The sequence below is a fragment of the Mus caroli genome, chromosome 2 (genome assembly GCF_900094665.2).
Source record: "Mus caroli chromosome 2, CAROLI_EIJ_v1.1, whole genome shotgun sequence".
NCBI lineage: Eukaryota > Metazoa > Chordata > Mammalia > Rodentia > Muridae > Mus > Mus caroli.
This window is the reverse complement of record NC_034571.1, coordinates 27,052,155-27,068,269: the sequence shown is the minus strand read 5'-3', so window position 1 is coordinate 27,068,269 and position 16,115 is coordinate 27,052,155. Positions and strand designations below refer to the sequence as shown.

At 48.9% G+C, this 16,115-nt stretch overlaps 1 protein-coding gene across 1 annotated transcript in view; it reads right to left on the bottom strand.

Annotated features, from left to right (window-relative positions):
• The window catches only part of Gpr107 (G protein-coupled receptor 107), a 66,827-nt gene that overhangs the window by 25,535 nt on the left and 25,177 nt on the right, over positions 1 to 16,115 (bottom strand). Inside the window, exons 7-14 of the mRNA XM_021149672.2 lie at positions 15,648 to 15,704; positions 14,697 to 14,807; positions 14,204 to 14,337; positions 8,700 to 8,775; positions 7,450 to 7,523; positions 6,713 to 6,830; positions 3,315 to 3,445; positions 229 to 272 (exon numbers count right to left, since the gene is read on the bottom strand). Coding sequence (XP_021005331.1) covers positions 229 to 272; positions 3,315 to 3,445; positions 6,713 to 6,830; positions 7,450 to 7,523; positions 8,700 to 8,775; positions 14,204 to 14,337; positions 14,697 to 14,807; positions 15,648 to 15,704 — 745 coding nt within the window. The remainder of the gene's footprint in view (positions 1 to 228; positions 273 to 3,314; positions 3,446 to 6,712; positions 6,831 to 7,449; positions 7,524 to 8,699; positions 8,776 to 14,203; positions 14,338 to 14,696; positions 14,808 to 15,647; positions 15,705 to 16,115) is intronic.

Here is a 16,115-nt window from a genome sequence, read left to right as displayed (position 1 = left end):
AAACCCTGTCTCGAAAAAACCAAAAAAAAAAAAAAAAAAAAAAAAAGATCACAATCACAACTGCCAGCAGAAGTGACCCACAGCTGTTGCCCCAGGCCTCCCTGTAACACAGCACCTGCTGCCCCCAGAGTGCATCCCAGACCTGCCTCTCCTGTCCCCGATCCTGCCCCAGTGGTCAGGGGGAATGTCAGCGCAGCCCAAGGAGCACGGGGAACAGCAGACACTTGCCTTTTCCATCTGTGGCGGAGGCTTCTTGTAAATGCCTGATTGACCTAAAAATAACCACGTGGAGACAAAGGTTAGTGGGCAAGCCTGCATTTGCTTCTATTTATGGCTCTAGAAGCTTGGGACCCAAGCCCCATTATAAACCAAAGTATTTGGACCAGATGACTAGACAGCCCCCTCCGTAAAACAAGAGACCTGTGTCAGTCCACCCTTGGCCTGGTGCTCAGGCCTCTGCTGGCAGAATCAGGGCCAGCAGGAGGGGCGAGAGAAACACTTAACTCTGCGCTCATTCCGCAGACTCCCCGTCCCTCCGAAGACAAGCAGCACTGCTAGGCAGGGAAAGGACCCCAGAGAAAGTGACTGCTGATTCCTAGAAGCTGTGACAGTGTGGGGCTTGGCATGAGCTCAGTGCACTTGGTAGGATTCACAGACCTGGAGGAGGCCGGTCTCTAATGACTAATCACCGCCATTATGGTCTAGACCGGGACATTAACATTATTAAAGACGCCTTGGAGACAGGCGGCACTGTGGTGCAGGCCTGCAACCCCAGCATTCAGGAGGCTGACACAGGAGGCCTGCTGAGAGCTCAAGACCACCCTGAGCTATGGTGAGCATCAGGCTGGACAGAGCTCCCCAGTGAATCCCTGCTCAAAGAACAAGACATAAAATCAGAAAGACTTGGAGCTGCAGGTACAGCTCACAGCCACAGGGGAAAGCCTGCATTGAGCAGACAGACAAGGACGTGCAAGGGAAGCGAGCCAGGGATTTGCAGGCAGGGCTCCTGTTCTAACGCTGACCCTCTCGTCTATAGATAAAGCCTCAGTAAAATACCCCAGTACTCCCCCAACTTCATGAGAAATGAGACATCAATGCTATCAGCTTAAAGGTGATTTATGACAGTGCTGAACCAAGGCTGGCCGAATCAAGTATTTCAAAAATTTAATAGTGCTATTTACTTGTATTTAGATCACTGTGTATGTGTGTGCACACGCACATGCGTGCAAGGCGGAGGACAACCTGCTGGCAGTGGTTTTCTCCTTCCCCATGTGGGTCCCAGGGGTAAAACTCCATCTCAGTGGCCCACTGACACTGTTTCTTCAATATTTATTAAAATCTCATCTCTTACAGCAATTTTCAGAATGTGCACAAGGAATCTTGTCATTAGGCACCTGCTCAGTGCTGAATCAAGTGACAAGAAATGACCACTAGCAGCTCTATGCTTACAGTGGTTGAATGAGAATGCCCCCCATAAACTCATATACTTGAGTGCTGTGTCTCCAGCTGGTGGGACTGTTTGGGAAGGATTAGGGGGTGTGACCTTCTTGAAGTGGGCATGTCACTGGAGGTAGGTTGTCTTAGTTTTGGGATTCATTGCTGTGAAGAGACACCATGACCATGGCAACTCTTATAAAGGACAACATTTGATTGGGGCTGGCTTACAGGTTCAGAGATTTAGTCCATTGTCATCAAGGCAGGAATCATGGCAATGTCCAGGCAGGCATGGTGCCGGAAAAGGAGCTGAGAGTTTTACATCTTGATCTAAAGCCAGTCAGGAGAAGACTGGCTTCCAGGAAGCTAGGAAGAGGTCTTAAGTCCACCCACAAAGTGACACACTTCCTCCAACAAGGCCATACCTCCTAATAGTGCCACTCTGGGCCAGCCATATTCAAACCATCACACAGGCTTTAAAGTTGAGTTAGCATTCTCTGCTTTCTATTTACAGTCAAGATATGAGGTCTCAGCTACTCATGTGCCATGCCTGCTTGCTTGCTGCCATGCTCCCAGCCTCTAACACTCTGAAACCATAACCCCCAAATAAACTCTCTCTTCAATACATTGCTTTGGTCATGGTATCCATGTCAGCTGGGATCCTTGTACTTCAGTGTTTCAACAATTGCAGACATTAGGAGCAGGACTTAGCTCCTGCTCCCAACAAGGTCATCACTACCCAGCAACAGCACTGACTATTCTGGATAGGTGCTTGAGCTGCCTGCTGCGGGCAGGACAGCAGTGCAGCTGTGAGACTGCATGGTAATGGTCTTACCCCCATGTCTTTTCTTTTTTTAGGGCTGTTTGCAATGGGCAGGCAGTCCCAGTTATGTGCCAGCAATTGTTATGGTACTGCAACCTAACCCGTCCTTGTGTCTCAGGGGGAGTCAAAGGCAGCACCCAATTTCTTTTTTGAGACAGGATCTCACGTAGCCCAGACTGGTCTCAGAGGATGTTACGTGGCAGAGGATGATCTTGAACTCATGGTCCTTTTGCCTTGACTTCCTCCGTGCTGCATCCATGCACCACCCTGCCAGGTTTATGTTGTGCTGGGAAGGAATGCACACCTTCAAGAACGAGGAGGCAAGTTACTCTGCCAACGGGCCACAGCCCAGGCCTCCTAGCTTGCTTCTACTCTGGCAGCAGTGGGGAGGGTGACTCTACCGAGAACCATGAAAAATCAGAGTGGCTGGACAACATACCAGACAACCTTAGGATCCTCGAAAGCACTGACTGACTGGCATGAGCGTTACCAAAGACCGCATCTCACTCCTCAACATTAACTCGGTGTGAACAGCTCTGTCAGAAGCAGCGGCCAGACACCAAGGATGAGCGGGAGATGCGCCATCACCAGCCTGTTCTGCCTACATGACTGCACTAAAGCAGCAATCGGCATTTCTCTGCCATGACTTCACAAGAGCACAGCAATGACACCTTTAACGTACAATCAAAGCCTGCTATTTCTGGATCAGAGCAAGCTATTCTCTAGAGCCCAAAACCTGGGTGGCCTGAGGACTACCATTAGTTTATGTGAGCATATGTTCCCATTTTCCATCTAACCTGGCAAGAAAAATTACTCTCCTACTCAGCCCTTGTCAAACTGTGGCTGATATTTAACATGACCACTGGACCCTGCGGCCTGTGGTCCAGACCAGCTCTACAGGAGTCCCTTGGGTAACTCTCAGCATCAAAGGCCTGGGGTACCGGAGTCCCAGAATCGCACTCTGAGCTAGTTATCTGGGGCAGCCTGGGGTCCACAGGGCAGTCTTATGCAAAGAGCTACCCTGTGACTCTGCACATACTGCCCTAAGGTTGCTTACCACACCACTGGGAAGAGGATGGCGCCACAGCAAAGCAAGTCAACCAGGAACAGAGAGTCCTTCCACAGGCCATACTCAGTTGTGCCCTCCTCAGTGGACTCTATGATGATGTAGGCCACATTCGCCAGGACCTACAGGCATGAGACCCAAAGTATGAGTGCTGTTACGAGAGTGGCCCCAGTGGGATGTCACCCCACCTCACCTGTGCTGGGCCTGTGGCACCACCCACAAGCTCCCTGAGAGCCTTGTCTCCTAGCTGGTTCCTAAACCTGTGGATCCTGAGAACTATCTACATTGCCATGTGATTTCCAAAGTGGGTATAGATTCCTTCTGCCCTGCCCCGCCCCCACCACCTTGCTGGATCTGCAGAACCTCAAGTCTTCTTCTAAGGTTCCCTTAAGCTGCCATGGAGAAACCATGCGAAGAACAGACACCCAAGGGCCTCACTATGTGATCAGGTCTTCCCAGCCTAGGACACAGACTCCGTGAAGACTATATAACTCAGAGCTGGAGAGATGGCTCAGTGGTTAAGTGCTCTTCCAAAGGTCCTGAGTTCAGTTCCCAGCAACCACATGGTGGCTCACAACATCTGTAATGGGATGTGATCCCCTCTGGTGTATATGAAGACAGCAACAGTGTACTCACATAAATAAATAAATCTTTTTTTTTTTTTTTCTTTTCCTGAGACAGAGTTTCTCTGTGTAGCCCTGGCTGTCCTGGAACTCACTCTGTAGACCAGGCTGGCCTCGAACTCAGAAATTCACCTGCCTCTGCCTCCCAAGTGGTGGGATTAAAGGCGTGTGCCACCACTGCCTGGCTATAAATCTTTTTTTTTTTAAAAAAGAGTTTATCTGGCTCTTTTTTTTTTCTTAAAAAACAAACAAACAAACAAACAAACAAACAAACTATAATAAACCCAGACTCTAGGAACCAACAAACTGCAATCAGGTCAAGCCTACGCAATCAAGACCCCCTAGCCCACAGAAACTGAGATTTCCTGCTAGTGTTTCTTGCTATCATCAAGTTTGGGGTGGCATGTAGAAGTGGGTAATAGAAACAATGGGGCACCCAAACTACTGACAGGTGGCACTTTACACCCCTCATAGCTAAGATGTCAACACTCCTCAGGCTTCATTTTTCCTGTGAATTCTTGGTCCTCAGGGACAATAATTCTAAGTAGCTGATATTGAGACCAGAGGTCAGAGTGGCAAGAAGTGCAGACTTGGGACTGGTGAGATGGCTCAGTGGGTAAGAGCACCTGACTGTTCTTCTGAAGGTCCTGAGTTCAAATCCCAGCAACCACATGGTGGCTCACAACCATCCGTAACGAGATCTGGCACCCTCTTCTGGAGTGTCTGAAGACAGCTACAGTGTACTTACATATAATAAATAAATAAAGCTTTAAAAAAAAAAAAAAAAAAGAAGTGCAGACTTCAGAGACCACGCGGGTCCTGGAAGGGGCTAGCTAGCCTAGGGCCTCCTGAGGCTCATCTGTTTCCTTGTCTTATTTCTAATGCCACAGTAAGGCTCTGTCTTGTGTTTTCAGCCCTGTCCTTGGGCTCTTAGCAGACTATGGACAATTTTTCAAGTGACTTAAATGAGACCCCACTGCGCATCAGGCAGGTTTATGATTTATGGTATTTCCTTTTAGTGAATACCATGAGCTATGATGCAGAAATAAAGATGAGTCATGTTAGGGCTGGAGAGACGCAGTTAAGTGTGCTTGCTAAGCAATCATGAGGCTCAGGTCAGATCCCAGCATCCACCTAACAAGCCAGGTGTCCTGAGCACAATTATAACCCTAGCTCAGCTCGGAGTTGGGATGGAGACAGGATGATGGCTGGGCTTGCTAGCCTAGTCTAGAAATGAAAACCCCAATTCCAACTGGACCTCGATTTGCAGTCTGCATGGAAGATAGACTGTTCCAGAAGCAGTGCTGAGCCACTCCCCACAGTGCTCTTCAATACCATGTTACTCTCTCCTGCTTTGGGTGGGAGCTCAGCAGAGTGCCTGCCTTGCCTGTTCAAGGCCCTGGTTTTCATGCCAAGCACCATGAGAAAAACAAAGGAAAGGAGGAGGGAGAGGAGGAGGAAGAAGAGGAGGAAGAGAAACTTTCCTGTACTCCCCAGTGCAAAAGGAAGTTGCTTAGACTTTGGTCAAGCCCTTCCCAGAGCAGTCCCATTATCTTTAGTTTCAAACATCCATATTTCCTCAGGGGAACATTTGGTGTGACGTTGTGTGTTCACCATTCTAAGGACTGAGCAGGACAGAGGTCTCCATCATACCGCAGCTTAGGCTGGGGAGGAGCCAACAGACCGAAAGCCCAAATCTGTCAGAAGGGACACTACCAGCAATTCCCACAGCTGGAAAGAGAGCTCAGGTTCTGTCACGGATGCCCTGTGTTTGGAGGCCACGCTCTGAGGCCTCCACTGCAGGTTATGGAACTCCATCTGCCTAGCAGTGGCCGAGGTGGTTTGGTCACCAGAAGACCGCAGCCTTTGTGTTTCCTCTGACAGCAGTGTCACAGGTATTTGTGGCGATTCCTCTGCCACACTCCTTTTCTTAAACATCCAACCAAGTCCATCTCCGTTATATGGCTCTTCCAAATCATTCTGAGCGATTATTCCTCGTTGAAAACCCACACCAACTGGTCTACGTCACTGGTCTGGTGCGAGTCCACCCACTTGCTGAATGCTGCCAAGGCGCCAATCAATCCCCGGAGATGACGTGACCTAGAAGTTCCACTCTCCCTTCCTCTCCTGCCAGCCATACCCATGCTGCAGTCTGAACAGGAGCTGACCTCATCAAAGAAAGGCAGAGCTGTGGCCAGACAGCTGGGAAGCTGTACCTATAGCTGTGGTGCCCTCCCTCAGCTCCAGGCTCTGCTACCTTGCAGACTGTTGGTGTAAGATAAGCCATGGGTCCTCTCTGAAGACCTATGAGCTAGTCAGTCAGGCCTCAGAGCATGGCCTCCAAACACAGGTGATGTAATCAATGTTAGCCCTATGGGGCCACTCTTGTCCTGTATCTTGCAGAAAAAAACTCACTGGTGACACTCAGTTCTAAAATACTACAGGGCACCCACCTGGACCTACTCATTAACCTCACTGATGTCAGAGGCATCTGATGCAGAAAGCAGGGGCATTCTTCCTTCAGTTCTCTGCAGCTTTCTAACCACAATCTGGGCATCCTGGTCTGTCTGAAGACAAGAGGCCACCAGGGCTTCCAACACACACCTGAAGCCTAGGTCTGTCAGCAGTCAGAAAACAAGCCCCCATCGGCAGCCCACAATGATATCAGCTCAGGTTCCCAAGTGAGCTGACTCCCTGCAGAGAGGCCTGGAGCTGAGCCCTGCCCAGAGCCAGGGAGGACTGACAAGGTAGGCACAGATCCTGTACCTGGAGCGGGATGACAATCATGAAGATCTTCTTGTCTTTATCAGACAGGATGTGCTTGATGAAGGCCCAGCCAGTGCCGATGAGAGCGATGGTGATGAACAGGAGTGCGCCCTTTAGCCTGGAAGACAGAACAGTTCCCAGGTACCAGCAGGCTCGGGAGACTCCATTCTTATCGGTCACCCTGTCAGCTCATTCAATGACTCTATGGCCCCCATCTCTTCTTCTTTTGCTCTGTCTGCGTGTATGCCTGCACACCAGAAGAGGGCATAGGATCACATTATAGATGATTTTGAGCCACCATGTAGGTGCTGGGAAATGAACTCAGGACCTCTGGAATTGCAGCCAGTGCTCTCAGCAACTGTACCATCTCTCCAGCCCCCACCCCCAAGTATGTATCTGTGTGTGTGTGTGTGTGTGTGTATGTGTGTGTGTATGTATGTATGTATGTATGTATTTTGAGTAACCCAAGCTAGCTCAAACTTTTACTCAAAATGCAGCCAAAGATGATCCTGAACTTTTAGTCCTCTTGCTTCTCCCTCCCCGTCCCGAGTGCTAGGATCATGGGTGTGTACCACCATTCCTGATTTATGCAGTGCTGGGGGTGGAGCCCAGGGACTCGGGAAAGCCTGGCAAACCCCCTCAACTGATCCATACTCCATCTCTAGCCATTAGTGTCTTTGTAAGCCACTTCACGGTGCAGGCATTAGCACCACTGTCTTGTGGACCTGCATACTTACAGGTGAGTTATGTAGTATACAACGGCCCAGCCTTCAATCGGAAAGCCCTGCGAGGAGATGTAGTGGTAGTCGATCTGAAATCAAACAGCTGTGTTTCAGAGAGGCTGTGCCATGCACCTCAGTGCAGGGTAAAGCAGTAAATGACTCATCCTTGGGATGAGGAACGGGTTGTGCCCGCCCACCCCACTGTCTAATCCCTCCCTTGCCGAGATACCAGCCAGCACATGAGTGTGCTAACACTTAGAAAAGTTGACAGAAATATCAGTGACCTAACACCTTCTCAATTCACACTGGCAAACACCCTCATTCTCGGCCAGGTACGTTGTCTTGAATTCCTGCTGCTCCCAGTAAGACAATAGCCAGCTGGTCAGTCAGAAGATCTACACAGTGACCTGGCGTCAGCAATCTAAGCTTGGATACTTAGAGCTGCAGCACATTTTAACTTCAGAGGCTGGTTGCTAGCAGGACGAGAAAAGCTGGCCATAGCACAGACTTATTTTCTAAAAGCCGTCTAGGTTTTAAAGTGGCTCAGGGCCCTCCTGAGAATCTTTTAACTTAAATCCAAAGTAACTTCTATGTCCTGTTTCCATAACTGGGTGGATTTTTGCTTTCTTCTATGACCCATTTTCAAGTACAGAAGGAGAACCTAGCACTTGCTTTATGCACACCCCAAAGAACCCTGACCCCTAAATCCGGGAAGCCTCAGTTTGACTCCAGAGGCAGGCTCACTTTGATGTGCACCGGCTCTCAGCACTCAAAGCTCAGTTCTTGTGCTCCTGGCCTTGAGTAAGACCTGATTTACTAACACTGAACTTCACTGAGACACAAGGATGCTTAGTAAAACAGGGGAAGTCCAGGAATGACCCACCAGGGGGCGCTCTCATCTCTAGATGACAGAAACAAGGGGTGTTGGGGGAGAAGTGTTTAATATGCTTAGAGACACCTATGATCCCAGCATTCAGGAGGCTGAGCCAGCAGGACCTCACAAGTTCAAGGTTAGCCTTGGCTACGGTGTGAGACTGTCTCCAAAACAATAAAATATTAAAAGCCAGAATTCTGGAAAGACTGTGGCCTATAGGTAGGATGCAGGCTGAGCTCACAGGCCCATCATGGCCAGCTCTCTGCAGAGGGACTTTATGGAAAGCACACTCTTGTCCTTTGTCTACCACCTGACCCTGCCTCCAACTTCTTTCCCCACTCAAGTATGTACATCCATCATTTCACCAGTGACCCCAAATGCTAATACATACTGCATGGAACACCAACGAGAGAGACTTCGTGAAAGGAAGGGCCGCCATCAACCAGTGAATTTTAAATACATCATTCCTGTAAAAAGAGAGAAGAAAGAATTAAAAGACTTCCACTTCCCCAAAGGCAGCCACAGTATCAGGTACTTCTTTTCTCTCTTTTCTCTTCTTTCTTTCTTTCTTTCTTTCTTTCTTTCTTTCTTTCTTTCTTTCTTTCTTTCTTTCTTTCTTTTTTTGAGACAGGCTCTCTCTACATAGCCCTGGCTGTCCAGGACTCACTATGGAGATGATGCTGGCCTCAAATGCACAGAGGTCTACATGCCTCTGCCTCCCAAGTCCTGGGTGGGATCAAAGGTGTGCACTACCACACCTGGCTCCATCAGATAAATTTCTAAGCAAGCAACAAGTACGATCTGAACAAACCACAAACATGAAGTCATTCTTTTAGGAGGGATTAGGAGGTGTGTGTGACCTAGCTAGAGGACTCCCAGTTGGCTCTTTGCCCCACACTTATAGATCAAGATGTGAGCCTTCAGCTACTTCAGTGCATGCCTATGTGCTGCCACAACCCCACCATGATGGTCAAGGACTCTGAAACTGGAAGCCTCAAGTAAGCTCTCTCTTGTATCAGTTGCCTTGGTCACGGTGTCTTATCACAGCAATAGAAAAGGAACTAAGCTAAGTCCTGCGACATTTACAGCACACAGTTTAATGCAGTACCAGAGTTATGCACTGCAGGCAGGTGTAACGTCTGCTGAGGCATGCTAAGATGGACATCTGCACAGCGCACCAGCATCCTCCCTGGAAACCACACTGAATCAGCCACACAGGAATAAGAAGGGCCGTCTTGAAGACAACATGAAATCCCAGGGAAGACAGAAAATGAGCTGTATCTGAGAATGTCTGAGCCCAACACAGATGATGGCCTGGGAGTTGGCTGCGGTGACAGGTGAGGAGAAGTACTGACATCATGCCCTTCCTCCCCCCTGAGCAGCCTGGTGGCTCTCCCGGGCTCTAGGCCACCCTTGAGCTCCAGGTATTACATCCTTCCTTCTATGTCCACCCCGACGCCTGCAGGAAGGAACTCAAATAAGACTCTTAAAGTACACAGAGCACAGGACGTGTGCACACCATCACACATGAAGACGCTGGAATAGCACAGTAATAAGTACAAGAAACAGGAGCAGGATATTAATCTCCAAGGGGAGTGAAGCAGTGCGGCAGATATGACAGTGCAGAAGAAAGACCCACACACGTACACAAGCTTGATGGAAGAGGAAAAAGAAGCCAGTCCAGCTTGGTGGGAAAGGACAGACTACTTAGTGACTACAGTGGTAAAAAACCATCTGGGGGGGCTAGAGAGATGGCTCAGCGGTTAAGAGCACTGACTGCTCTTCCGAAGGTCCTGAATCCAAATCCCAGCAACCACATGGTGGCTCACAACCATCTGTAACAAGATCTGACTCCCTCTTCTGGAGTGTCTGAAGACAGCTACAGTGTGCTTACATATAATAAATAGATAAACCTTAAAAAAAAAATCCTCTGGAACCGACACCTAGAAGAAGTAAAGCAGCCGCACCGTGGTGGTGCACACCTTTGATCCCAGTGCTTGGGAGGCAGAAGCAGGTAGAGAGAATCTCTTGTGCAGTGTATGGAAGGATCACCTGTCAATAAAATGCTGTTGGCCTATTAGCTTAGGCAGGAAATAGTGAGGTGGAAGGTCCGGTACAGAGGGAGGAATTCTGGGATAGTTAGGTGTGGGGGTGTGTTGGGGGTTAGGGAGATATACACCCTGGAACACTGAAGGGGACTGTAGCATGAAACTAAGGAGAGGTAACCAAGCACAAGGCAGGATTTAGAATATAATAGATGGGTAGTTAAGTTATGAGCTAGTTGGGGAACAAGCCAAAGCTATCGGCCTAGGCACTGAAATCCTAAATCTCAGTGTCATTATTGTGTGAACTTGAGTGTGGGTGGAAAGCTCGAGGTTACAGGCAGTGGATCTCTGAGTCTGAGGCCAGCTTGGTCTACAGAGGGAGTTCCAGGAAGCCAGGGTTGCACAGAGAAACCCTGTCTTGAGAAACCAACTCCTCCCTCCAAAAAAAGAAAGAAAGGAAAAGAGGAGGAGGGGGAGAAGGAGGAAGAAGAAGAGGAAGTAAAGCCGGATTCACTGTCTGCTTCTTTAGAGCGATTCCAGATGAGCTCGGCTGTGAATGAAACATGCCTTGTGGCCTGGAATCACAAAGGGTCCCTAGGACCAAGAAGCATGGCCCAAAGATGAAATTAGATGGTGGGGCTCTATCACAGTCAAAACTTTCATTCAACAACACGCACTGCTGACAAGCCTAGTGACCATAATGACTGGAGACAAGACTTGCATGTGTAGCCAGACAAGGAACTGATCTAGAACACAGAAGACTTTTGCTCATGTAGAACAGCTAGACAATGAGAAAATCCAATACGCAGGCAATAGAGGCCTGCAATGAACGTCTCCAGTGGGGACACTGAGAAGACAGACGACCCCAACAGTTTATACACACCAGACTGGCTTACATCAAGAGGCCACTTATAGTGAGAGGATGGTGACAGAGCTCAGCTCCCAGACAAAGTAGAAAGTGGTGCAGCTACAAGGTGGGCAATCTGACAACATTCAAGGAAACTTTCAAAGGACAGGCCCCTAGGAGAGCTCAGAAGTAGGAGACAAGGCTATTCCAGTACTGTGGAGTAGCATATAGACTGCAGCTGGCAACCTGCATGTACTCCTGTCTCTCAGGACAGCAGAGGAACCCAAGAGGATGCAGCCCATGGAACATGGAGGTGTGGCTAAAATCAGCCATCTGGATGCAGACAGCAGAACAGCTGATGGGAAAAGTGTCACTAATTTATATTTTTTCCAGATAGGGTTTCCCTGTGCAGCCCTGGCTGTCCTCACTAAGTAAATCAAACTGGCCTCAAACTCACAGAGATCTACCTGCTTCTGCCTCTCAAGTGCTGGGATTAAATGTGTGCACCACTACCTGGCAGTGTCACTGATTTTAAACAGTTATATCTGCAGACAACACTTTCTATACATTTAAAACATACACAAAACAAAAACCCAGTGAACCGTAGACATTACTTACGAGAATATATAATGTCCCAAACTATATATTCAGCATATTGGGGTGACTTTCTGTGGTTGAGAAGTGGGTGAGGGACAGGAAGTAGTGGGGGATGGTCAGTTGGGAAAGGAGCACGCATAGAGAGATGATGAGACCACACACAGCCTGATGCACACTGGGCTTCTTGCTTATCTCCTGGGTACTTTCCTGTTCTGGTGACTCCTCACTGAAGGTCAAAAGGGAAGCCATTGCCAGAGCAGTCTACTATTGAATGGCAGTGGCTTTACCCAGAATACAACACTGCCCACTGGAAAAGGCCACTCACATCCTGGCCAGTTTGACTTTCGGTCCTCAATTAAACACCCATGCTGGGAAAATGAAAGGCTCGGAAGTCATGGCGACCCGGCCTTGACTCTGATTTGGCCCTGATGACCTTCATCTCTGAAGTGGCATAGCTCCACCTCCCCTGAAAAGCAGCCAACCTGCAAGCACTGCCTCTCACCCTACAGCCAGCACTGCTTGCTCCCACTCTGGGGTGCACAGCATATAAACCTGAGAGGAGAGACAAGCACCAGCAGGAAGCCCTGGCCTCCAGCCCCAGCTCAGTCAGGTAAGTGTCTACCTCTCACTTCCACTCTCTGGGCCTCAGTACATTTATGTGACAAAGATGTCTAATTCTTCTCAGCCCTAACAAGTGTCTTAAACACCTCCTGCATGTAAAATACATACTTCCAGTCTACCAGCATTCACTGGCTGTTACATGGGATGCCTTAAGTTGCATCTTTTTGGATATGTACACATCCACTCACAGTTAAAAACATGACTGGCACAAAATAGATCAGCCCCTTTTAACCACCATCTTAGACAAGGTAACTGAGACAGTGACACTGCCACTGCTGAGTAAAAGAAAAGGAAACACCTGGGAGTGTGGGCAAGCGAGCAGGTCCACAAGTACTCACTGCACAGCATCCTGGTACAAAGACAGAGCAGAGCTAAACACGTGAGAGGCTCGGCAGGAAGAAGGGCAATTACTATTGCTCCAGGGCTGCAGCTGAGGAACAGGCACGGTGAAGAGGGGCAACAGGTCACAGGCAAGCTGTGCCTGGGACAGAGTCGTGCATGGTGCCCAGTGCAGGCCAGAGGACAACTTGCCGGAGTCAGGTCAGTTTTCTCCTCTATCATGCAGAAGCAGGGCACTGAACTCAGGTCATCAGGCTAGGCAGCAAGGGCTTTTACCCACTAAATGATCCTGACAGCATGGAACATCCTTTTAAAAGGACCCATATCCAAGACTCTTGAGTGTCCATTAAAATGCAATCAAGACACCAAGGGTTTCAGCTCCAGGGAGAGGTGTCTGGGGCACTTGATTATCATGTGAGTCTTGGGTAACACGGTTTTGTACATCCTAAGTCTAGAGGCCTTTTAATGTAAAAATGTCTTACACTATTTTGTTCTAAGATTTCTGGGCAAGGAGACAGAATTCATACCTACATAGCCACGTCCCTCAGCAACAGAGAAGAGAAAGCCAGAGCCTCAGGGTTTTGGGACAAGGGTCCTGGTGAAAGGCAGATGGATTCCAAATGGGTTTTTCCCAGAGTCAAGCTCCTGGCGGTCAACAGAGAGAGTCCAGGGAGGCTCTCAGCCGATACTTCAGAGCTGGAAGCTTTACGCTTCCACTTGGACAGCGACTGATGTCATCACTAACTCCTCTCAAGATGGGTGTCTCCTGGAGCTGGAGAGATGGCTCAGTGGTTAAGAGCACTGTCTGCTCTTCCAGAGGTTCTGCATTCAATTCCCAGCAACCACATGGTGGCTCACAACCATTTGTAATGAGATCTGATGCCCTCTCTGGTGTGTCTAAAGACAGCTACAATATATTCATATACATAAAATAAATAGGGGCTGGAGAGATGGCTCCGCGGTTAAGAGCACTGATTGCTCTTCTGAAAGTCGTGAGTTCAAGTCCCTGCAACCACATGGTGGCTCACAGCCATCTGTAACAAGATCTGGCGCCCTCTTCTGGAGCTGTCTGAAAACAGCTACAGTGTACTTACATATAATAAATAAATAAATCTTAAAAAATAAATAAATGAGTAAATAAATCTTAAAAAAAAAAAAAGATGGGCATCTCCTAAAAGGTACCAACCCCACACTCTCCGCATCCTGGGCTTCAACCTCTCTGTAAGGGCGACACTGTGTGTTTGGGCTGTTTGTGTATTTAACATCTGGACCTGCTTCCTAAACAAAACACTAAGAGTGAGCCTCTCATTAGAGAGGCTCCTGCCTAGCCTCTGGGTCTCAGGGAAGACACCCTAGAAGACAGCAGGGCTGCTCAGTGCCACCTCCCCCAGGGGCAAAATCCAGGAGGATGAAATCTTGCAGCTCTCCACACACTCAAGCACTTACCTTCTCTTACGAAGGATGTGAATCCAAATGGTCCCAGACAGAAAGAAGAACAAGGCCATGGAAACATATAACTTGGGGAGAGGGATTTCCCCGGCAGAGAGGTAGCTGTTAGGGTTCTTCTCTGTGATAGCAATCTGAAACCAACATAAGGTGCATCCCCCTTAGAAACAGGCCGTCTCTAGTCAGGCATACACACTCAGCTGTCTCACTTCTGGAGAGCATGTGCGCCAGCCTATAACAGCAGGTCGCTACTGTCTGGGCTGAAGGACACATCCCACCCAGTCCTCTTCGGGAGCATCCTGACCAGCCCCATGTCCTCACAGTAGCGGTTCACATACCCTCAGGATGCACAAAGCCCTGCTGTGTCGCTAGCACCAGAACCAAAGCAAAATAAAACAGAAAGCCTCTCGCAGATCCCACGCTAGTCTAGTGCCTAGAGAAGCAGCTGTCTCACCCTGACAGTCTCCCTATCGATGTCCCATGAGGTACTCACATTTAGGCTGAATGAGGCCTGTTCACCAGGCTTCACGCTGCTGCCTGCGCACTTGTGGAAGTAAAGGCTGTAGAGGCCTTCCTGGTCATCGGTGCTGATGTTAAAGAAGAACTGGAAGAAGGAGGAAAGAGGTCCTTACAGCTAGGGGTCTCAGGAGACAGAAGGTTAGCCAGGCTTGGAACCCCCAGTACAGGGTGTCCTCATCCTGTGAGCCTCTAGTACTTTCTGCCAGTGTTGAAGCGCAGACAGTGTTGGAGCCATGTGGTATCACCTGTGCCCACTGCCTGGGCTCTGTAACTCCACTTCCACCATATCCACGAGGGCTCTGCTGAGGTCAGCAGAGACAGCCAAAGGTGAGACAGCAGCTCATTTTCAAGTCAACAGACAACTTTACGTTCTCAGAAGTGGACTCCATCACCCACTAATTGTCACAGTGATCAAAAGTCCTGTACACACAGGACCAGTGTGTGTCACTGTAGGCATGTTCCAGCTCAGTGGCTCTTCCAAGTGAACACACGCACAAGCTGCATGGGAAAGCACCATGTGCCACGGCCGGGAGACTTCCACATGTAGTTCAGAGCTGGGCTGACTGGGCAGGGCACCCAAGGCCTCTAAAACTACAGCTCTCTCAACTCTTAGCACGGGCCCTTCCAGGCGTAGAACTGTCAGCCTGAGGTGGGAGACACACAGACTGCGAATGGAGCACAGAGGCCCCCAGCGACCTAAGTCCAACCTGAGTAGGGTTGGAGTCTGGGCCTGTTACTTCACTGCACTTTCACAAGGTTTCCCAGGGTCAGAGCCTCAGAACTTAGCAGATGGAGCTAGCAGCCTAGTGGTGGGAGGGGGAGTGGTCCTGCAGCCCAGGGACCACACACAGGTAGTTATTGTCCCTATAATGAGGGTGCCAGTAGAGACTGGAGCTTACACATGGCAGGATGGAGTGAACCTTACCTGAAATGAGACCACCCCATCATTCTTGTGAATTGAGAAGAATCGTTCTGTGATAGCCTGAAAAGACACAACGGTGGCAAAAAACATGCTTAGCAAAATCAAAACTAATGGGAGTGGGGTAAGGGTGGGATGAAGAGAACGTTCAATGATTAAGAGCTCAATGATTAAGAGCACTGGCTATTTTTTGTATTTATTTTTTTTATATATGTGACTACATTGTAGTCTTGAGACACACCAGAAGAGGGCACTGGGTTCTACTACAGATGGTTGTGAGCCACCATGTGGTTGCTGGGAATTGAACTCAGGACCTCTTGAAGAGCAGTCAGTGCTCTTAACCACTGAGCCATCCATCTCTCCCGTCCTGAGCATTGGCTTTTTTTTTTTTTTTTTTTTTTTTTTTTTTTTTTTTTTTGAGACAGGGTTTCTCTGTGTAGCCCTGGCTGTCCTGGAACTCGCTTTGTAGACCAG